General features: G+C 43.9%; 1 protein-coding gene across 11 annotated transcripts in view; it reads right to left on the bottom strand.

The window, feature by feature from the left end:
- Window positions 1-22,842, bottom strand: part of PLAGL1 (PLAG1 like zinc finger 1) — a 150,739-nt gene that overhangs the window by 4,874 nt on the left and 123,023 nt on the right. For 3 of the 11 annotated variants that reach the window (XM_036870949.1, XM_036870950.1, XM_036870953.1), the window contains 2 exons: window positions 16,422-20,909; window positions 814-1,276 (listed from right to left, as the gene is read on the bottom strand). In XM_036870949.1, coding sequence (XP_036726844.1) covers window positions 814-965 — 152 coding nt within the window. In that variant the 5' untranslated portion in view covers window positions 966-1,276; window positions 16,422-20,909. Of the gene's footprint in view, window positions 1-794; window positions 1,294-2,362; window positions 8,963-16,421; window positions 20,910-22,842 lie in introns of those variants that run through there. The other 8 variants (XM_036870954.1, XM_036870956.1, XM_036870952.1 and 5 more) reach the window with 8 other exon arrangements.

Genomic DNA, 22,842 nt, shown 5'->3' with positions numbered 1-22,842 from the left:
CATACTTAACATCTGTATACCCAACAGAATTGCACTTGTTAGGGTGGCTTTTAGAGGCAAGTTGAGAAACTCCTCCAAAAGCCAGCGCTCGGAGGTGAACCCTCCCCTCCATGCTCACTCTCAGAACCTGGACCAGCTCTGCATATTTCACACCTGGACTGCTAACAACAGATTGCAGGTCAGTCTACGGGCCTCCTCCCTCTTCTCCGAATTACTACCAGAGCCATCTTTCTAACATCCTGACCAAATCATGTTTTTCAGTTCTTAGACTTATCAGAAGAAAACAAACCCTTCAGGACAGTAGACGAGGCCTGTTTTGAGCTGCTCCCTTCTCCCCTATGTCTTGAGCCTCTCCCCTGTTCCCATCCGCCGCTGCCCTCTGCGCACGTGCGCTTCGAGGACGAGGCCCAGGGCTTTCCCAGAGCCTGCTGTCGCAGCTAAAGATCGGACCCTGCTGAGGGGCCTCCCCAGGTCTCATCAACCTCCGCCACCTGCACAGCTCCGTCAAAGCCCTTAGGTTACATTTGAATGGTGTTTGCATGACTATCTCCCCAGCCATGTGTCTTCTCATCTTTCTGTCCTTAGGCCTGGCTTATTGTAGGAACACAAGAAATATTTGTTGAAACAGTGAACTGGACACTGCAAAGCACAACTGTCATACAAAAACTATAGTAATCACTTGAGATACAGCCATAAAGGCTAAAATGCATCCACATCCTGCATCCCTTTTCCCCTGCGGTGTTTGGTCTGAGGGCTAGCAAAGCCTTTTAAAGGTAATGTGTGAAAGTACATACCTTTTCTAAAGCCTCTCACCTCATTAATTTATATCTGGAAATGAAGGCTTTGCCACAGTCTGGCTGCAAGCACTTGTAAGGTCGCTCCCTGGAGTGGGAATAATTGTGGATAGTGAACTTCTCCAGGGTGAGGAACGTCTTGCCACATAATTGGCAGGGGTAGGTGGCCATGGGCTTTGTCTCTCACACCTTCCTTTTCAGATGCGCTGACCAAATGCTGTGCCATTTAAGTACAACTAGAAGGACGGTGCTGAGCACATCAGCAGAGCCACAGCAGCTGAGCGCCAGGCCAGGGGGGAGGCAGCGTTGTGGTCCCGGACCTGGTTCTACCCAGACATGGGCCTCTCAGTTACCACTGTCTCTGCTTCCTGCTTCCCACATCCCAGTTTCCACGCAGTCTCAGGTTGAGAGGAGCAAGTCTGAGGCATGGATGAGGTTCCAGAGCAGAAAGGCAATCTGCATCACTAGAGCTGGGGCACGTCCTGGATCACCAAACTGTCTGTGGAGAGAAGAGGAACAGTTTCCTTGCATTTCATCTGAAAACAATGCTTCTCCTCCCCCACCAGTTCAGCATCAACTCCCCGGAATCAACGTGTTCCTTTAAATGGCTTGAAGGCAGCACAACTCTCCATCCTCCTGTGTGCTGTAAGAGGTCCTTCTGCATATAAATCCACCTGTCTGTGCTTCTCCTGGGTGGCAGGAGTCAAGTGCACGGTGTTTTGATGGTAGATGAAGCACACTTTCCCTTGTGATACAGACAGCTACCCTTAGAGTCGGTATTACCGACTTCAAACCATAATTTCGGGTCATCGTGAAGTTCAGTCTACCAATTCAAAGAAAAAAACAAAAAACCTTCCCAGTGTGTTCAAGTGTTTTACTGGTACAAAAAAAATCATCCCTGCTTATTCAAGCCATGGGCTAGTCCCCTTCACTCACTGTTGGCAGAACATAAGTTGTTTATCACACCTGTCTAAACTTCCAGGGGATGAGCCGAAATAACTTGTATACATATAAGTTAATTTGTGAGGTTACCGTGCAGGACTCAAGTCTACGATGTCGACAAAGTGGGAATAAAGCTAGTTTAGTTCACTGATGTGGTGCCTTTAGAGGGGAGACGAGATTCCCACGGAGACAAAGGGACAGCTCGGGCAGAGCTCAGAGCACATTTAGATGTACAGGCACCAACCTCCAGGAAACTGTTCTACTCTTCTTTTCCCCATTCGTTTCTGGGGACGTTTCCTCATTCCCCAGCCCCAGCCTGGGGGACCAGCTACCTGTTGGAAGGCCACTCCTAGGAGGTGGGCTTGCCGCCTCAACCTGCCTCCAATCCCAGTTATTACCACCCTTCCAACCCAGGCAGATCACCCAAATCCAGGCTCTTCTTCTTCTACCAACAGACCATCATCTGGAAGCCTTAAGAGTCCAAAGCAGCATCGTGAACAACACAGTAAAAGCCTGGCTACCTAGAAATCTGTGCTATTCTAGACAGAGTTAATCCTCAGGCAATGGACATAACCTTTCAAGTGCCAATATTAAAAAAATAATAAAATAGCGTACTGTATGCTTACATGAAACTCACTGGAGTAGCTTTTGTACCCAGGCCAGCTTTTTCTGAACTTTGTCAAGTGAGCAGGGCACTCACAGCAACCTGACCCATCACAGCAGGTCTTCAAGGCGTCTGTTCCCTGCAGTCATTCATTTACTGCCAACTCTTTTAGAGCTGCTCTTTACTGTTAAAAGTTAATTTTTACTTACCTTTGTAGTTACTTTCAGATCAGAAAGCTGGAGTCTAGCTAGATGAAATTTTACGATAATAATAGTTCAAGCATCTTTAAACATATCAGCACCTAGCACATGCAACCATAGACAAACACATTCCTTTTTTAAGGGGCAAAAATTGCAGGAAACTTCTTGTGTTCCGCATCAACTAGCTCGGATGTTTTCAGTGTCTGGTCAAGAGCTCACAAGGAGCCAGCACCAGACAGACACCCCTCACCATCCTGCCCCACCTGCTTGGAACCTTCAGAGCTGACGTGTGCACTTTGACCTGAAGCTTCAAGCACTGATCCAAAGCCGGGGACACCGGCGTTCTCAGCTAGCATCTTGGCACCAAACCTCCTTTCTGATGGCAACACACACAGAGCTTATTCCTCTGTGACCAAGTGTGACTTGAACTGAGCCCCCGTCCCAGCTCTGTCCAAAGCCCTCTCCCCCAGCTCCTTGTCCTGCACCGTCCGTCTGCCGGTTCACCTCGCCGCCCGGCCTGAGGCATCCCAGCCACCCTGGCCACAAAGTGATTCCTTCCAGGAATTCTAGCCTGTGTGGCCGAGTTTTTGCTGCCAGGACTCATGGCGTGTCCTACTTCTCATCCAGCCTAAGTCTGGCTATAATACTGGCCCAGCTATAAAGGCATAGAATTTATCATCATCATTAAATATACTCATTCACTTGAAATTGCTGTGTTTTTTCCAGGTCTATTTTAAGAGATTAAAATGTACACACAATACGAAGTTTGAAATGCATTTTTTTCTTGCTCTCTTTATAGCTGAACTCAAAACAGCGCTAGTCACTCAGAAGAAAGAGCTGGTCTGGCTTCTCACCTACACCAATCCCCTGCATGTATACTTTAAATTCATTCTCCCCAACTCCTGCTTTATGAGAGATGACCAGTGTCCAACAGAACTTTCTGTGATGAAAATGGATGGCTATTGAACACTCAAAATGTGATACTGAGAAACTGAAATTTTTATTTTATTTAAGTAGCCACAGGAGGCTAGTGGCTGCTGTACTGGAAGGCACAGGCACTCTCAGTTTCACTGTCAAAAGAGATGAAGGCAAGGCTACCCTTTCCTTCAGGCACAGCTAGGCTGCTCATCTGCCCTCAGGCGTTTCCCTGAAGCACAGAAGGTATTTATGTAGATCCCGTCATTTGTTTTATGAATACACTAGAAAGATTCCCTACTTCAAATTCCAGCTCACCCCTTTGTTAGCTGTCCTGAGTTTCAGTTTGTGTTATCTATCTGATGCATGTAAATGAGCTGGTAGGGACAACCAACTGAAACAAGATGGATCTGAAAGCACTCGGTAATCTAAAAACACACCATACAACTACATGGTAGTATTTATAAACGCTGGGATTAAAAGCAGAAACCATCAGCTGCAAACTGGCACATGGTTCTAACCACTCAACTATGGATATAACAGAAAAGAGACACACGTTCTCTGCTACGTATGCTTCACCATCCGTTACTCACAGTGGGAGGAGCCAGTAGCCTGGATAATACACATGCTCAACACACACAGGACGTAAGAGGTTGCAAGTAAAAACTGGCCTGAGCTCTTTGTTTCTCAACAGATATCAACTTTGACTGCTCACCAACGCACCAAGCATACAAAGGAAAAATAAGATTTATTCAAGAAAAAAGTACCTGCCTTTAGCATTGAATAAAGTTTTCCCAGATGCACTTTCCAGCCACTTCCCAAGATTCAGAAGTCCAACAAGCTGTAGGCCTCATTACCTTTCCCTCGGGCCTTCAAAGATGGTGGGTATATAATCAAGGCGTTTTAGACATGGCCATACTGTATTTAAATGTGAGACATTTCCTCCAACTCTTTCCCCATTAAACTTGCAAAGAACAACAACAACAAAACATTAAGTCACTTAAGCATATTTATACTTATTAAACTTATTGCATTAATGTCTTTGCCAAGACTTTTATCTTTCTTGAGTTTCGGTCTCTGTGTTAAATACACCTAGTCCAACCCTAAGTGCAAAATTGGTCCTCGAATGTTGAACTGAATTCATTTATAATAGTAAACATTCCTCAGTTTCTTCAGGAAGGCTTTTTTTAATGATGAACTCAAATTCACAAATAGTTATAACATTTCATTCACCGTAACTCTATTTCATTAATATGGATCTTCAAATATAAATATTTGCACTGTTTTCATGATATAATCACAAACTATTATAAACATAGTCTCCCCAACAGATTATAAATTCATTGTGGCTGAGGATCAAAGCCCAGCTATTTTTAAAAAATAGACCGTGTGGATAATACAGCATCTCCCATCACCATGTACTTGACCAGTACTGGCTGGCTGCTGCTGATTCCAATCTTTGGTTGAAACCTGATGAGCTTTCCGGCCACACCCTTAAAACAGACTTGTGATTAACTTTCTATTATCTGGCAAACCTCCAACAATCCTAACGGAGAACTAACAAAGGGATGGTCCTGATGATAATCAGTCAGTTCTGTAACCTGACATACAGATTGCATTTGAGCCTTAAATACGGTAATATTTCAACACCTGTCACCCTGGAAAGATAGTAAGTCTTCCCCCAAAACATCTCAGGACATAATTTTCAATCCCCTTGATTCTAAAAATACTGAGTGAGTGATACAGATCTGCCAGTATGCCAAAGAAGGCTTGTGCCATCTGCTCCATTCTGTTCATGCTGATTATTTTGGGGATGAGAGAGCATCAGATTGGAATAAGAACATATATATATGGCAACAGCCAGGAAGGACTGTGTTCCCTGAGGGCTGATGGTATACGACGGCGGAGGGAGAGGTCAGGGCACAAGTGTAGTTCCAGGACGTCCCCAATGCTGCGTAACACAATCAGCTAATGGGAGACAAATGTTTTACAACATTCTCAAAATAAACTATGACTTCTGGCTTCTATTTCCATTGTCCCCAGTGACACGATGCAAGGCCCATTTCTGAGAGGAAACTGAATTTCCATTTTTAGTCTTCCAACATGGGTACTCTTAAGTTCTTTTCTTGACTCCACTCATCACTCCTTGTGGGCAAGAAGGTTCTACTCCAAACCTTCTCTCCTAGTGTTTTTCTCTCCTAGTCCTGAAACCTGAGATTGTTTTTATGTAAATGTGTTAAGGCCAATTTTAAAAGGGCCTCTAATAAGGTTCTGTTTCTTCTAACACTCACAAAATATCAAAGAGCCAATCATGGAGCAGGGCAGGTGGAAATGCATTGTTTATTTGGCTCCAGGAGGCTTCTAGAGAGGGTGCTCCCCTCAATATTTGAAGGACTCTGATAGCAAGTCTCTATCATCTATGAAAAAAACCATCCAGAAACATCAGCTGGAGGAAGAAGATACCCAGAACCTCCAGGTGGTTGCTACTGCTTGTTTTTCATTATGCACATGCATTGTAAAACTTGTTAGGTGTTTTATCTGAGCAAGTACGGTGTTAGAAGAGTTGGGGCTCATTATATGTCTCATCAGCAAAAGGGGAGCTCTTGGGGCTGGGCTAGTAACTTGGTTGAGGATTACAGATGTGAAGCTTGATGAGTACCCTACCAGATAGCTGTGGCTGGGTTCTCGGCCTTAACTGAGAACAGGGGTTCATAAGCGGGGCCCATGGCTGAGAATTCACAAAAATTTTGTGCAAAATTAGGAGGCATGTGTATTAGAGTTCTTGAGAGGGACCATAGCTTTCTTCAGATTTTCTAAGGGGCTCTAGATTTAAACAGGTTAAAGGACACTGACTTAGATGAAAAAAGGGAAAATCCCTCTCAGTGCTATCAATTCAGTTTCACTTTTCACAAAGTCACTGATATTTCCTAAGTGATGGACCATATATTTTGTGCCTCAGTCACTGCATTTTATCAGGTTAAAGTAAAAAAAAAAAAAAGGGAGGGGGTCTATAATAATTTTCTTTGGAAATTCAAGCAATAAACAACTTGTACAAATTTCGTTTCAAACGTGGGTACCGATGATAATTTAATAGATCCTATCATCTAAGACAGGCCTACCTTTTGACTAGAGGGAAGGTTGCCCTCAAAATCCTAGGGATTCATTTGTCAGCATCTTTAAAAATCTTTTATTAAAGTGTGTGTATATGTATCCTCAATAAAGTACTAAGATGCTATCATTAAAATCCGTAACACCTGAGCTGACATACCACTTGGAAGAAGGCTCTTGCCTAGGATGAACTCTCAGGCTGGATCCCCAAAGCCTGTCACCCCACTATGTCTGCAGACCTCTCTCCCACAGTGGCCCAAAGGCAACCACAGCTGCAGATCCATCTACTTGGTATCTCCTTAACGTGCCACCTTCTCTCACGCTTCTGTGTTTTCCACACTATGCTATGCTCCTTCCTGGGCTATCCTGCCACCCCTTGTCTACCTGGCCAACTCCTACTTTCCTTGTCACTCCCAGGCAGAGGAATGAGCTCCTTTTCCACATGGTGAGATGGTGAAACGGGGAGCCCATCAAGAAAGTGACTGGAATAGTCCAGGTGAGCCCGCAGGGGCTTGGGCTAAGGTGGTCATGGTGGAGATAAAACAGAGCAGTGAAAACCACGGCTCAATTAGAAAGGGAAGATTGGTTTGGTGAGAAACTGCTTCCACAAAGGGTTCTTCTGTGTTCCCTCCAGAACTATTCATTCAACACCGGGTAGACATCTCCACTTTAATATGTTTGAAACAATTTGCTTTCAGTGGTGGGAAGCATTGGCTGCCCGCCCCCGGTTCTGCTCTGGGGGGCGCCATGCACAGCAAGCCCCTGCCTCCCCAGCCTGCCAAGCAATCAGGTTTGCAGCCTCCTGACTCTCTTCAACTGTCACCTTGAGAGGCTTAATTTTGTTAACCCAGTGACTAAGCTCCTATTTTCTTAGAAACGAGGCTGAAGATAAGCAAGAAAGCCAAAGTGAACTGTTTACCTAATATCTAGAGAGAAAATTACACCACAGCTTTAGAACATCAAATCTATGCATTAGACTTAGAAAAAATGAAAAAGGACGGGGTGCTAACCTTCTATTCACAAACAGTATGAGTAATATCTAGTTAAAGATGGTAAATTGAATAAAAGTGTGTAGCCCCAGTCTCTCCTGAAACTCTACTAAAACAGTATTAATGAGATTTTTTTTCAAAAACACAGCCTAAGATAACAGGAAAGGAGAAAACTGCAACAAACTTTTGGAAGCTGGAAAGCAGGTAAACAAGCAGTAACTGACTTAGCCGTCCTAAGAAAGCGGAATTCTAAGCCAGTAATGAAAAGCTATGAAGTAACCTGATTCACCCTGCAGAACCCATCAAAAGTCTCAAAGTTGGGCACTAGGTACTTCTGGAAGTGGGGATAAGAGTGGGTATAGTAACAGACAGAGTGGTTTAAAGTCTGTCAGTGCATTCAGCCCTCTGACCCCCTCCCGAAAGAGGGTATGAGAAGGGGGTACTATGCTGAAACAGGGTGAATTAAGTAGAAGTTTGCATACTTCCCCTATTCGCCTATCAGAACAAAGGCAAGCAGGCCTATTATACTCTCCAGGACAGGAGACTGAAAGAATCTTCTCTGGGAAAGCTGACTAGCCCAAGAGAAAAGAGCTAACGACAAGGACAAATGGCAGTCCTGAAGGGTTTACCCATATTCCCATACAACGAAGCCCTTGTTGACAAGCCCTATCTAAGTACACAAAGCTTCCATCAGCTTTTCTATGGCTCCACTCACAAGTCAGTAGGCCTCCAAGGATCACCAGAAATCAGAAGCAAGCATCTATTAGGAAAAACCGACACAGAACAAACAGAAAAAAGCAGCTAGGATAATGAAGAAGAAAAAAGACTGTATGGAGAAAACTTCAGAAACAACTATCATTAATATCCTACAGAGAACAGAGATATCCCTAAAGGAACTGGATTTTAAAAAAAGAAAACAACAAACAACAACAAGGACAGTGACAAGTGCAAGACCCCAGGGGCAGGCATTTGAGTCAAACTTGCTGGGGGAGCACCTGAGAATCCGCAATTTTAATAAACTCCCCTGATGACTCTTAGGCACCTTTATGTTTGCCAATGTGGCTTCTTTTGAGGGTACGTGCTATTTTTACATCTTTGTTAGTCCTAATGCTCACTAGTGATTAGCACCATGAAGCAACATTTTATAACCCAGAGACTAATTAACAGTAGACCATCCATAGGTTAAATTGTTAAAATGTGCACCATTAGACTAAGAAACAGGAAAGAGGAGATAATTTTTAAGTTAATGAAACAGTTTACTATCTTTGTCATATGAAAAAGGTGCCTATTATCACTGTTCCTTGTTAAACATTTGTACTAGAAGTTGTGGTCGAAACAATAAAGCAATAAAAAGACTTAAAATTGGAATGGAATAAATATTTTGCCATTCACAGATGACTATATAGAAAACTCCAAAGAATCCACACATAGACTATGAGAATTAGAAAGTCTGACAAGGTATTTGGTTACAAAAATCAAAATACAAAATCAACTGCATTTTTAAATGCCAGCAAACAGAAATATAATTTAAAATTAATTAGCCACAAAGCAAAGATATCTAGGAATAAATCTAACCAAAGACAAACAAGATATTTATGGAGAAACTACAAAACTATACTAAAAGACAAAAGAAAACCTAAATAAATGGAGAAATATACCATGTTCATGAATAGGGAAATACAGATAGAATTACTGTAATATTGTCAGCTCTCTTCATATTAATATACTGATTCACTGAAGTTCTAATAAAAATTCAACAAGGTTCTTTGTTGGAACTTGACAAGAACATTCTAAAATTTTATATGGAAGAGGAAAAGTCAAGAATAGTCAAGACTTTCTCCACTCAACTGGCTCATTCTCATCATCATACAAACAGACCAAAGAAGAAAAGATAAAGGATAACAGATAAAAACTTTTTTAAAAAATAGCTACAGTAATTAAGGCAGTATGATACAGGCACAGGATTAGACAAGTGGACCAATGGAGAAGAATGAGTAGCCGAGAAACAGACCCACTTTTGTATGGAAACTTAATATACGACAGGGCTGGCACTGCAATCATTGGGGAAAGAATGGACTACTTAATAATTGGTTATCCATATGGAAAATAAGGAAACTGGATTCCTACCATACATCATATAGGAAATTAATTCCAGACAGATTACAGGCTTAATGTTTAAAACAAAACTTTAAACCTTTAAAACCTTTAAACCTTTAAGCAAGAACAAAAAAAATAAAAAGATATTTCACAGAAGGGGAAACTCAAGTAGCCAATAAACAAATGAAAATATGTACAGTTTTATCCAGGTTAGATCTCTTGGTCCATCATTAAAATCACTTCCCATGTACATTTTACTCTGTGGGCCTTCCCCCTTCTTGACTGGCAAAACTTCAATCCTGGTTAATTTATTTAATCCCCACCCCTATCCCTGGCACTCCTTATGCCTCCATTCCCTGCCTCTTTTTTTTTTCCTTGTGTCATGCACTTACCACATCTGACACTTTTTATTTCTTAACACCCCCCCCTCCCCAACTAGATTGGCAAAAATTAGAAAGTCAGGCAAAACCAAGTAATGCCCAGTGGAAGGGAGAGAGGTAGTATACAAGCCTGGAGTCAGGACGTGTACATTCTAAGATGCTCTTCCTTAAGAACTAAGATATGATGCAATTAAATTGCTCTATAAAGACTTATGCATGAAAAAAAGTGAAAACAATCACTGAAACTCAAGATGGATAAGAAATATGGTTGTCGAAGGAATAATTATCTCTTGCTTGGGAGATCAGGAGAGGTTTCATGGAGAAGCCAAAGTTTAAGCTGAGCCAGCAAGTTTACCTGGGGTTCAAGGGGGAGGTGGTCTATTGCAGGCCAAGGGAATGAATCAACACAGGGTACTTGAAAATAAGTACTTCAGTATGACTGGATATGGATGTAAACATGGGGGTACCATGAACAAACAGGCTGGAGAGACACAGACCAAATCATAAAGTGCCAGTGATGTATTGCTCTATTGCACTAGGAGAAGGTGGGCTTTTTGTTGTAGTATTTTAGCAGGCTGACTAACATATTTAGTCAAGGGTAGCCACTAACTCTGGGTTTATGTGGAGGTAGAGTGAGGTGGGGAGAAAAGTAGAAACAGGTAGAAAAATGCCAACAAAACACTGTCTCAACAGGAATAGGAGGCATTCCTGTTGAGTGATGGAAAAGGCATAATAAGCACAGGCATCTAAGCCTCAAAGAGCCACAGAAGACCAAGAGGAGCCAAACTACAAGGGGCAGGGAATCCCAGGACCAGTGACCAGGGGAGCCAGGCAACAGGAATCCACTACAGTAGGCCCCCCTTATCCACAGGGAATATGATCCAAGACCCCCAGTGGATGCCTGAAACCACTGATATTACCAAACTGTACATATGCTATGTCTTTTCCTATACACGCATACTTATGATAAAGTTTAATTTAGAAATTAGGCACAGCCAGAGATTAACAACAAGAACAAAATGGAACAATTATTACAAACACTGTAATGAAAGTTATATGAATGTGGTTTCTCTCTCTCTCAAAATACTTTTTTCCAAAATATCTTATTGTACAAATTTAGTGCCTTTTCCGTGCCTCAACTAAGCGCTTATTATGAACCGTGGCCGTAACATTTGCGGTTTGAGGTGAGACAGCAAAACTAGCACAAATTTCTCTTTCCTCTGCACAATTTCACAGATAGAAGATTCCTTCTTACTGTAGATCTTAGCAACCTCAACATATGATTTTCTCTTTATTAAGTTGGTAAGTTTCATCTTTTCGCTTAAAGGAAGCACTTTACGGCTTCTCTTTGGCTCATCCAAATTGACGGCATCACCACTCCTGTGCTTATTAAGTAAAATAAGGGTTATCTGAACACATGCACTGTGATACCAACAGTGGGTCTGATAACTGAGCCAGCTACTAAGTGACCAACAGGCAGGATATGCTGGATGAAGGGATGACTCATGTCCCGGGTAGGATGGAACAGGCCGGCATGAGATTTCATCACGCTACTCAGAATGGTGCACAATTTAAAATTTATGAATTGTTTATTTCTGGAATTTTCCATTTAATATTTTTGCACCGAGGTTGACCGTGGGTAACTGAAACCATGGAAAGTGAAATCTCAAATAAGGAGGGACTACTGTAGTTAAATTAGGACTTAGAAAATGGTAGAGGAAAGAAGGGACAGTGACGGCGGAGAGGGAAAGAAATGTCAAGCCCCAGAAGAAAAACCTAGCAAAACACAGGAGTTCGGAGTTCAGTTTTAGATGTATTGAATTTAATGGTGCCTAACGGGCATTCAGGCCAGCCAGGAGACTTCCACACGGAGGAGACCCTGAGGTCGTCTCCCAGACTAAATAATAGCGAATAATACCCTCGGCTGCAGGGAAGCGGATACCATTCTGAATCTGACTTCTGTAAGTGACTTTGTAAATTACTCTGGGCTCTGTGTATGTGGGTGGCTTCGGAGCGTCAGTAAGGGCGCATGATCAACCTTGATCACCAGTGTCTGTCCTCCCCAGGTGGTCTGGTACAGTGGGGTGGCCTGGGCTGGGGAGGGGTTTGCTTTCTTTACAGCAGGCCGCAGCTAGACTGGTCCTCCCTTAGGGGACCTACTCTGCACTGTGGAGCCAGATGGAAGCGGGCGTGTGCTGGCATGTCCCTCTTGGAGGCTCCAAGGAGAGAAGAAGCCTTCTGCCTCAATTCTCTCAGTTCCTCTTAGGTAAGGTAGTGTAGTGTAGTGTAGACAAGTCTGCGGTGATAAAAATAAGCAAAATGAGAACTAAGTTTGCATTTTAAAAAAATTTGGTAAGATGTTCCAAATAATTTCTAGATGGTGATAATACAAAACAAGATCCTAATAGCTCAAAAATCCTGTTTGGTTGCCCACTCTACGAGAAGAGGTGGGCTTTTATTTTATTTTTTTTTAACAGATGGGAGCCTTTTATTATTATACTGTGTTTAGCACATCGAAGATAACACGTAACTGATTTTGTCAAGACTGGCCACTCCAGGCCCACATGGAGGTGGGGAGAGAAGAAAGAGGTAGAAGCAGATCGAGAATGCCCATAAGACTCTGTCTCGACTGGGATGGCAGGAAGCACTGGAAAAGGCAGAAGCCCAGGAATATGAGCCTCGACGAGCCACAGAAGACCGAGAGAAACCAAGCTACCACGGGCAAAAGAGGACCGCTGACCAGGAGCCAGGCCCCATCACCACGGGGCGTCATCTGAAGCCATCCTGTTACGACACCACTCCCTCCCGCACCTGCATGGAGTGGAAGCAGGGGGCTTACACAGCTCGGGGCTCCCCAGACAGGGCCAAAGCACCTCCACGGGACCGGTCACTCGGCATAATACCCGTCAGGCAGAGAGGAGGGAAGGAAACATCTTTACAGGGTCTTAAATCCTCCCCACTCCTCCTCGCCCCACCTCATACACGGTGTTCTTAAATATTAACATTTACGAAGAAACAGACAAAGGTCTACAAGCAAGCAAAAGGGGTATGTGCATCCAGAGAGGCAAGCGTGAGGCCCAGGACTGGTTCTCAAGCTGAGATGGGATGGAATGTGTCAGGAAGACTGTTAATGAACTCTAGGTAGCATGGTAGGGGGTGGGGTGGAGCACGGACCCGAAATCCAGACAAGAGCCTTTGGTGTTAGGAGAAGATTTCCTAGTCATTAAAGTCAGCGGCAGGGACTACTCCTTTGTGACAGCTGGAAATATATCCCCCTCCCCCCTCCCAACAAATCCTCGGCTACTCGCCTTTATGCCCTTTACGATGTGTTTCTATAGCTGACAGCGGTGATCTCTTTTCCTGGAACTCTAAGAGCAGGGCACAGAGGAACCAAAACTTACCTAATTATCGGCAGGGCCTATTGTCCTAATACGGTTACCATTCTAGGGAAAAGAAAAGCCTGATTCCTTCCCAGGAAGTGTGTGAGGGCAAAGGCTCACACTGAGAAAAGAAATAAGAAAAGCTTACTAGTCACATGGATGACGGGAAGCCAGACGCCCGAGTTAAAATCTCTTGACGGAACCTTAAAAGCTACATGAGATCGGGAAAGGATGCTCAAGACTTGGGTGGACTGTTTCATCCTAAAAAAACCACCTCTCTAAATAAATAGAAAAAGGGCTGAAAGTGCAGATAACAATATGTCAGCAAAGGGTCGCTAGAGGGCTGAATCAGAGATGACTTTGTTTTTCCTCTTTGAATATCTGTACTTTCTAAATTTTTATAATGACTACTTGGGCTGAGTTTAGGAGCGAACCAGGTGGACAAAAGGGAGTAGGTCTATTTCAGGCAGAGGGGAGACCATGTAGAAGCACAGAGGCATGAAGCAACACAGGGCAACACGGATCATGTGGTCTAGTTTGGCTGGAAGGCAGGCGTGAGCAGAAGCGGGGTAGCAGGAGACGGGCCTGCAAAGAAGGCAGTGCCCTGAACACAAGGGGTCCGATGCGCCAGGCGGGGGGATCTGGGAGCCAGTGAAAGTGAGGACGCTGTATCAACAGACTGCTGTCCACAAGAAAAAAGTTACACGTAATCACTAATCCCTCCCCCATGGATAACTTCATTACCCTGCGGGAATAGCAGATTTAAAAGTACTGTTCTGAAACCTCTAAATGGTTCCTTTTTTTCCCACAAGGAGGGCCTGAGACCTAATCTGATTAACTGAATGGACACATGTAATTGGCAGTTTCAAAAAACAATTTACACTTTTTTTTTCCAAGCTTTTTCAATGGATGAACATCCGGAACTCACTTGACTATAAACTGTGTACACAGTTCCGAGAGAAAAGTGAAATTGCTGTGCCCACTCCAAAGCTCACACCCCTTCCTCCAGAAGCAGAGGTCTGCCCACCTCTGTGGCCACATGTGTTATTTACGGGACAAAGCTACTATCCAGTGCTTGACTGAGAATCTTCTCTTGGCCTTTCCACGGCACATCCAATAAATTCAAAGGATGCCAAGCAAACTGTTCACCCAGAAATACTTGGTTAGAAATATTAAAATATTTATCACTAGTCCTTTAAGAGGACCCCAGTTTTTCATTTTTTTTCTTGGTAAGGTGACAGACATTTTATTTCATCCTGTTTCCAGTTTAAAAGGAAATGGCACTGGAGAGACAAGGCAACTTTTCCAAGTTACTGCACTGTCTTCTCTGAAAGGGAGAAAGGAATGTCATGGAAGGGGGTGGGGGGAGCTTAAAAAGAGTGGAACACTAGCAAGCAGGGCCTCCTCTCCTTTTCACCTTAAGTCTTTTCTCTCCCTCATTCACAGCTTTAGGTTCTTTGTTTGTTTAACAAACCATTACAATCATACCCAGTTCAATGGGGAGGAATGTGAGCCTCTCTAAGTAGCTGTCCTCGCGATCCACATGTGTGGTCCGTCCGCAGCCCATCCGCAGGGGCTTCAATGTGCTGCTCCGTGCTCCTGTCGCCCTGCAGGCCAGGCACCTTGCTTACGATAAGCCCCGACTGCCCGCTGCCGCGTGCTTGCTGCTCCTCCCCAGTAGCCTATAGCGATGCCTCACGTTGCTCTTCCTTCCCGGCTTGCCTGGCGATGGCCCTGTCCCTTTTGCCTGAGCTTGTCCCGCTAAGCTCCAGAGACACATAGGGCCTGGGGTGCTCGCCACCCCCTACCTGTCTTCAGCCCACAGACTCACCACCCAATACTTGGCAGTCACATTCCAGGATCTTACTGGTTGTCACGCACGGTCTTCCAATGTCAATCATACAGTGACCAGAAGATACAAGGGCAAGACACTCCCACCCCACACACACACTCCTAATGAGAACTGCCAGTGCCTTTCTCAGTTCCTAGTAGACATGCTGGCCACGTTGGGATGAATTTCAATTTCTGGCCAAGAAATCAAAATATTATTTAGTAAGAATATTCTATTTCAAATGGAGCCAAAATAACCTTTAGTAAAACAGTATTACATTTCAGTTGAACTCATAAAGTCCTCTCACGCTACTTTGTCTACTAATGCCCATCTGACAGCCCTGTGAGATAGGCTAGAAAGGCATCTTTATCCCCATCTAACAGATGAGGGAACTGAGGTCCAGACACCTCAGTCCTTTGCCCACAGGCACTGACTAATAAAAAGATACTGCAGGTAATACACTGTACTAAGCAAAGCCTAATGCACAGTGTTAACTTCTAAGAGTGTTAACTTCCATTAATGTCACAACTGATGACGACATTGGTGACCAGAGGCCAAACCCGGATGTTCTGAGCTAAACCAACCACTCTCCACTCCCACCTTGCCATCCTCCCCAGCTAAGCTGTCTACACAGCAGCAAACTTCAGCAGTAGCTTTTACCGCAGTATTTCCAAACAAAGCCTTGAAAGCTGTAGCTGGACTCCCTAGTGCAACTGGTACGTGACCAGCATCTTCCTTAGGCTTATCAGTCAACATCTTCCACAAATGGGAGGCAACCTTTACACATCTTCTTATGTACACAAGCGAGGAGTGAAGATAGGGCAGCTTTAAAGCTTCTGAACTGACGGCGTTGTCAGCAGAAAATTCCAGAGATCTGCAGGTATTACAGGGGCTGTGTGTGGGGAAGGCAGAGGATATGAGAAGTTGCTAACTGCAGGATCTGATTCCCGGAAACACAGAGGATACTAATTTGCTTTTTAAAACAGAAAAGGTTAAAAGAATTCTGTTCTAAGGTATTTCACAGTTTGAGGGGGAAATGTAGCTCTTCTCTACCAGAGTCTTTTTGAAGTGCCTTGAACCTCCTGCATGTCCTTGACCTCTTTTACTATGTGTTTACAAGCAATTACTAATAAACATGCTCAGATAGAAGTAATTTTTAAAAGCGATCACTGCTTGCGTACCTACTCGGCGACAGGAAACAGCAGCTCCAAGGCAGTCAGGGAGACCTCTCAGGAGCTTGAAGCTTCAAACCTGTAAGAAGAGATCTTGCACACCTTAAGTGAACGAAGCTAGGAAAACAGTCCCCCTGCCCCCCACCCCCACTTACGTGGCAACTTGAGCTTGCTCACTTCCAAGGGCACAAACACATACACAACTGCTAATGTGTGGAGGAGAGTTTCTCCTGCTTTTTAGGCATTTTAATAGATGATAGATCAAGTTCAGATGTTAAAATCCTACAGTATAATACTTCAACAGACCCACCACCCTTAATTTTAAAATGTCTCAGATACACCATATGGCAAAAGTCTGTAACATTTAGATCATCTGATATATTTAAAAGGTGTGCTGAAGTTCATAATGCTGTAACTTAAAAGGTTTTCAACGTCTCATGTAATCTTGCCCAAGAAGATCTTTAAGTATTTATATTATATCCTTTGTCCTACTTGCAACTGGATTAGAAAAACCCTGATGTTTTCCCCTGCTTTCTGCAAGTAGAAAAAAAAAAAAAAAAACCATGAAATTGCTTACCTAAAATATTCAAAATAGAACTCAGAGGAAATGGCATTTTTTAAAAATCAACAGTATTAGAATACCATAAAACAGGTATGCAAATCTATGTAATAACAGAACCTGAAACAAATTATGAATTGAAAAAAATCAGCAATAACCAGTAGACATTCATTTTCAACAAAAGCTTCACATAAAAAGCTTCATATCTTCATATAGATTTATCAACTGTGCAGGGTGAAAAGGCTGAAGTCTCCAATTTGCATATACAATTCCACGGTTACCAAACCTGGCTATACGTTAGAATTACCAGGGCAATCTTTTAAAAATACAGATTCCTAGGCCACAGTACAAACTAACACTGACTGACAGCATCGCTGAGGCCCTGGGAACTTATGTATTCACCAAGTCTCCAGAAAGGTCTACAGCCAGCTTCGTACCACTGATCCCTGGTGAGCATGTGGAAACGGGTAGCTCTGTTCACCAATCAATTATAAAAGTTGGCTTCTTCCAACTAAGACTATTCTAACCAGTCGATCCTCTTAGGGGGAAAGCTTTTCGGGATTCTCTTTACCAGTACAAACGTAAATCTATTATGTAACATAGCCAATTATATCTCACCTAAGCGATTTATTCACTTGGTCGCCTGTTTTCTTCTCTTAATTTGCTCAAAAAGGCTATGACCATTTATTTTGAATAACATAAGTTATTAAACAGGAAAATTAAGTTAAAAACAGGAAAATTAAGGCCATTTTCAGACAACTAAAGTTTAAGAATAATCCACCACAATTTAGGGAAAAGACTGGAGGTGAGTAGGTTCTCTGAATCATCCAGAGTATTTGTTTTAAACGTATTCCTTGCTTTGCATGCATAAACACTTCACAAATTATCCTCATGGTCCATCTCTCTTCTCAAAATACTCAACCTTTATCGTGGTGGTTTAATTGGGTGGTCTCCAAAGGCCTATATTAATTTTTTTTAAGAGCTGTAAAAAACATTAAAGCAAGAGAGTACAATTCTTCTGGATGATTCCTCCTTTGCTCCTACCCATCTCATCAATGGACAATGCCAATTTATGAATTCAGAGAGGCAGAGGCTCTCTTCTGCTTCACTAGAAAGGGCACACATGACATGAAGTACGCAAATCAGGCAGTGAAGTAGCTTAGCTTCATTGTCAAAATATTCAAATTATCACTAAAAGAAAGAGATTCCTTTCTGAATTCAACAATACTCCTTGGCCTCCGAGGGCTCACACAGGAGCTTATTCTTAAGCCGTTCAATGTAAGCAGCACTAGTGAAAGCGGAGAACTCTGGCAGGGAGGAGATCAAGTCCCTCGGCCTTTCCCACCTGCCATCTCAGCCCCAGTCTAATGCTTAAATAGTTAACAATGCAACAGAGAACCTGAAAGCATGCGTGGCCCCAGGGGAAAAATCATGTGCAGTCTACAACAATTTAATAAAGCAGAGCAGAGGCAGTTAGGAAAAATAACACATCTACGTTTGACAGGATGCTACTTGCAGACTGTTGTTTTTCAGGTCAGAATTTGGATTTCAAAAATCACAGAAAAAAGGGTTTAATATGTCAATTCTATTATTTTTTTTTTTTTAAAGAATACGGTTTTTTAAAATGACCCAATAACATTAAACAGTTCTAGATATACTTGTTTCTGAGCTTCAGAGTTGCAAGAAAAATCACATTTTTCTAGGAACGGGGATTGGTGCACGGTAAACAGATCAGTTAGAGGGAATTGTCTTAAATAAAGGGGCGATATTTAGGTGGAAGTGATTTGTTTATTCAGTGATGACAAAAACTAAAGTTTCCTGAATCTAGAGCGTTATGATTTCTAGAATGCATTTCTGCTGTCACAATCTGTTTTTCTAAGCATTAGCTTCTGAGAGCCGCTTTGAGAAACACGTCTTTCTCTCTGTTAATGAACTGGTTTAGCTGCCTGCTGAGCGTTCACTGAAACCCGAATTGAACAAAGGGATTTCCCTCCAGTTCCAGCTCATTCACTTGGAGCTACTCCTGATTTTGCTTAAGTAAATTCTTCAGACTGACTTTTTTATTTCAAATGATTTGAGTGGGAAAGAACTGGGCAAGCCTTGACACCGGGAGGCCTGCCTCGGCTTCCAGCGAAAGACTCCTCTGGGTTGAGGATGTGCAGGGCCTGTTTTCGAAAAGCCTCCCAGATAAGTTTTTTATTTTCTAAGGACTGTAATTCCAGACGGAAAGGAGCCCACCCGACTTGGCAGATTACGGGCAACTAAGTCTTACTTCGGGGAGCTGGATCACCGCGACTGAGATTATACCTCTGAGGTGGAGGCCGTAAACAGGACATTCATATTCATTTCACAACAGTGGAGTCGTTTTGTGAAAGGGTCGCTCAGAGTTTGAACAGATCTGTGGGCCCGGCACCTGGCCCTCTACCTTCTCACACAATCCCTGGGGGGCTTCAGTCACCACCCAAGGTTCCAACTACTCCTTGGGGTCACAGACCTCCCAAATCTCTATCTTCAATCCTGAACTTCTTTCAAATTTCAGGCGAATCCATCTACCTTCCTCCTGCACCTCTCAGCCTAGATATTGTCAGTGCCCCTGAAGGTCACCTATCCTAAAGCAGGGGCTCCGCACGGCTAACCCGCCAGGCTTGCTCCTCCGGCATCACCGATTTTAGCTACTGGCACCACTATGTAATAAGAGCTAATATGTACTGGATGCTCACCAGGTCATGGCCGTTGTTTTAATCACTTTACTTAATGCTCCAAACCACCAACCATATGCGGAGGAAGCATCAACCTCATCTTACTTATGGGGAAACTGAGGCTTAGGAGTGATGCCAATTTGCCCTCGGTCACACAATCAGCAAGCAGCTGAGCCGGGCTTTGCATCCAGAGTGTGGGATTTGAGAGTCCACATTATTAACAGTCAGTCTCTTCACCATGTTGCTTCCCAGCTGCTCCAAAGTTAGAAACTCTGGAGGCATACTAGATTTTACTCACTGACTAAGCTATCCAGATTCTTCGAGCTTATTGTCTCTCAAATCTGTTTCCTTCTCTTCATTTCCATAGTTACCAGTGTTTGGGTGATGTTTTGCCTTCATTACAGCCTCCAAATCAGTGCAGCAGGACAACTCTGGAATTTTACTTCGTTTGTCCTCCCAACATCCTTTCTAGCTCATTTAAAACAGGTGCAGGCTTTGTAATTCCTTGTATTTTAGCCCAGATGACAGCAGAAGCAGTCTGTCTTTCTTAACAGCTAAACCCAGTGAGGAGACTCTGCCCAACTTCAGGGTTGAAAGAAGGAGAGAGCGGTAAGAGGGAGAGAAAAAGACACTGTCCCCTCCACCCCCAGCTCCTGGGGCTGGAAAGGAAAAGGGGCCCTGGCACAGCTCTGTCCCCAAGGCAGGGCAGAACCCTCTAGAGGACAGCTGCGGGTGTGCTCAGGGAGGCCAGGCCTGGGGCAAGAGTGGCAGAGCTTCAAGCGACCACTACCCCACTGTCATATACCAAAGACCAGCCCTCACCTACCAGGTGCCAGGGAAATCTCCAGATTCTAGGGCACACTCCATGGGGGAAAGGGAGACACCTAAAAATGACTGCAATGAAACTTCTCTCTAGGTTGACGGAATGGGGAATACAAAAGTGAGTACTTCCTGCATACTTGACGCCATGGAATGAGATTCAGACCTGTGAGGGGCGCCTGAGTAAGGTGCAAAGAATCACAGACTCACATGCATCTGTGCTATAGACTAGCTTCAACTGCTACAATGGGAGCCAGGTTATTTTTCAAAAAATGCCACCACGCCTCCTCTTGCAGAGAGGAGCTCCTCAGCTGTCCTGAGCTTTAGTCCCGGGGGCAGGTAGAGAAGGAAGGAAGGAAACAAGTGCAGATGTCAAGAGTTTACTCACAAGATTAACGCCTCTGATTCCTATGCAAATACCTAGAAAGAGAGAGACAGAGAAAGTTACCTTTAAGGCCTTTATCTTAAACTCTGAATTGCTTAAAAACCAAAGGAAAAAACAGAAGTCTACTAGGAAGAGAAAAGAGAGGCCAGTGCTGCTAGCATCTTGAGGCCCAGGACACCGCCGCTTCTGAGCCTGGACGTGCCTCCCAGACCAGCTGCCAGGACAGAGTTTCCATCAGTTTGGAAACCAACTGTTTCCAACAGTTCTGGAAACTGTTGGTTTCCAGAAGATGGAAATGAGAGTGTGCTGGAAACTGGGGTGGTGTCAGGGAGGAGAAACAGTATAAATGTGACAAATTTGTTGATTCAAAGATGTTGCAGTAATGGTAGGTCCTTGTGACACCAAATGTCTACAAGGATTTGGACTTTGAGGTCAGTCATGTCCTCAAAACAAATTCCATTTAAATTCTGTGGCTGAATATCTGAGACTTCGGATGAGGCTTATGAAGGCCCTGATGAAAACCAGAGAGGATTCTAGATAAGCCAAGATGTATCAGCCAGTATGCCGAGATTAGAACTTTCGGAACAGGGAGCTCTGGTTGGAAGAGTTTCAGACATACACGAATCAGCAAACAGGGGACCCCATTTTCCTGCTGCACAAGCACCCACTAAGTCTGCCCGGCATGTGGGGCGCGTCCAGAGGGGAGACGGACCCGGGAGAGGAGGAGCTATCTGGGGAGCAAGTGCCCCATCACAGGGGCAGGGCGTGCCAAGACAGTCCCCGCTCTCTGCTTTGGTTATTAGGAAAATGAGTATTTGGTATTAAATGGTGCCCAAGAAGAAAACCCCCACACAGGGAACTTAGAAGTCAGGATGCGCTGAGCAAGCAGATAGAGGTTCGGCAAACCAGGGCGCAGGGCCGCTCTCCTCTCCTAAGGGTCTGGTCTCTGCTGACACTTGCTTCCCTTCTCACACCAGATGGGGGAGCCCAGATGGAAGAGAGGAGGGGACAGTCAGTGAGCCCTCACAGGGCTCAGCCCCAACTCTCACCATCCAACAGGGGCAACCATGTGCCGGAGGCTACCTTCCAATCTGTGGTGCCCCGAAACTTAGTGGCGGTGGAGAGTATGCTGGAGAATGGGGGACCGGCCCACCCTACTGGCCAGAACTCAATTTTCATGTGGCTTCCTTCAAACTACTACTAGCCTGGCAAGTAAAGAGCTTATCAGTAAAGGGGCATTTCTAGTACTGGACACCGAGATCCCTACTGGCTCCTCAAGTCTCTCTGTTCTCAGACTGGCTCCCCTTCATCCCTTCATTCTAATCACAATGCCGCTGTCAGAGTGATTCTTCTAACATGCAAATACACTCCCGTCACTTGGCTGTTTGGAATTCTTCAGTGGTCCCATTAATTTCCGTCAGTTGCAACCAAGAGTCCTGACTGATCCACTGAAAGTTTTTAATCAGGAGAGCGATATGCTAAGGGCTCGCGTTATAGAAAGAGACCTCAGACAGCAGACAGACAGATTATGCTCCTGCATTGATCCATTCTATGCATTAAAATCAGTAACTCCTTAGGAAAAAACACAGAAAACAATTTTTAAAAGCTGTGCACAGAAAAGACTAACAGCAGTAACTGAACACTGAAGTTCCTCTGTAAAACTGAGTGTTGACAGGGAGCTCTAAATCTCCCCTGAATCGGAACTAGCAAACGGGAACCATTTTAGGGAAACAACAAAAAATGATGATCACCCTAATGTGGTTCTAATTTGCACGCTGACTGTGTGTGTGTGTGCGTCTGTTTTATGAATCACTTTTAGTTCCTGTGCTCAAACAAAAAGGGAAAAATTACCTTGGTAAATGCCACATAATGGATCAATTAAGTTATTCCCCAAATAAAGTACACTTTGTCATAGTATAAACACGCATAACTCCCAGCACTATTTTCAACACACTGATAGAGATATGT

This window comes from Balaenoptera musculus, chromosome 12 (assembly GCF_009873245.2).
Source record: "Balaenoptera musculus isolate JJ_BM4_2016_0621 chromosome 12, mBalMus1.pri.v3, whole genome shotgun sequence".
NCBI classification, from domain to species: domain Eukaryota; kingdom Metazoa; phylum Chordata; class Mammalia; order Artiodactyla; family Balaenopteridae; genus Balaenoptera; species Balaenoptera musculus.
This window is presented reverse-complemented; position numbering and strand designations above follow the sequence as displayed.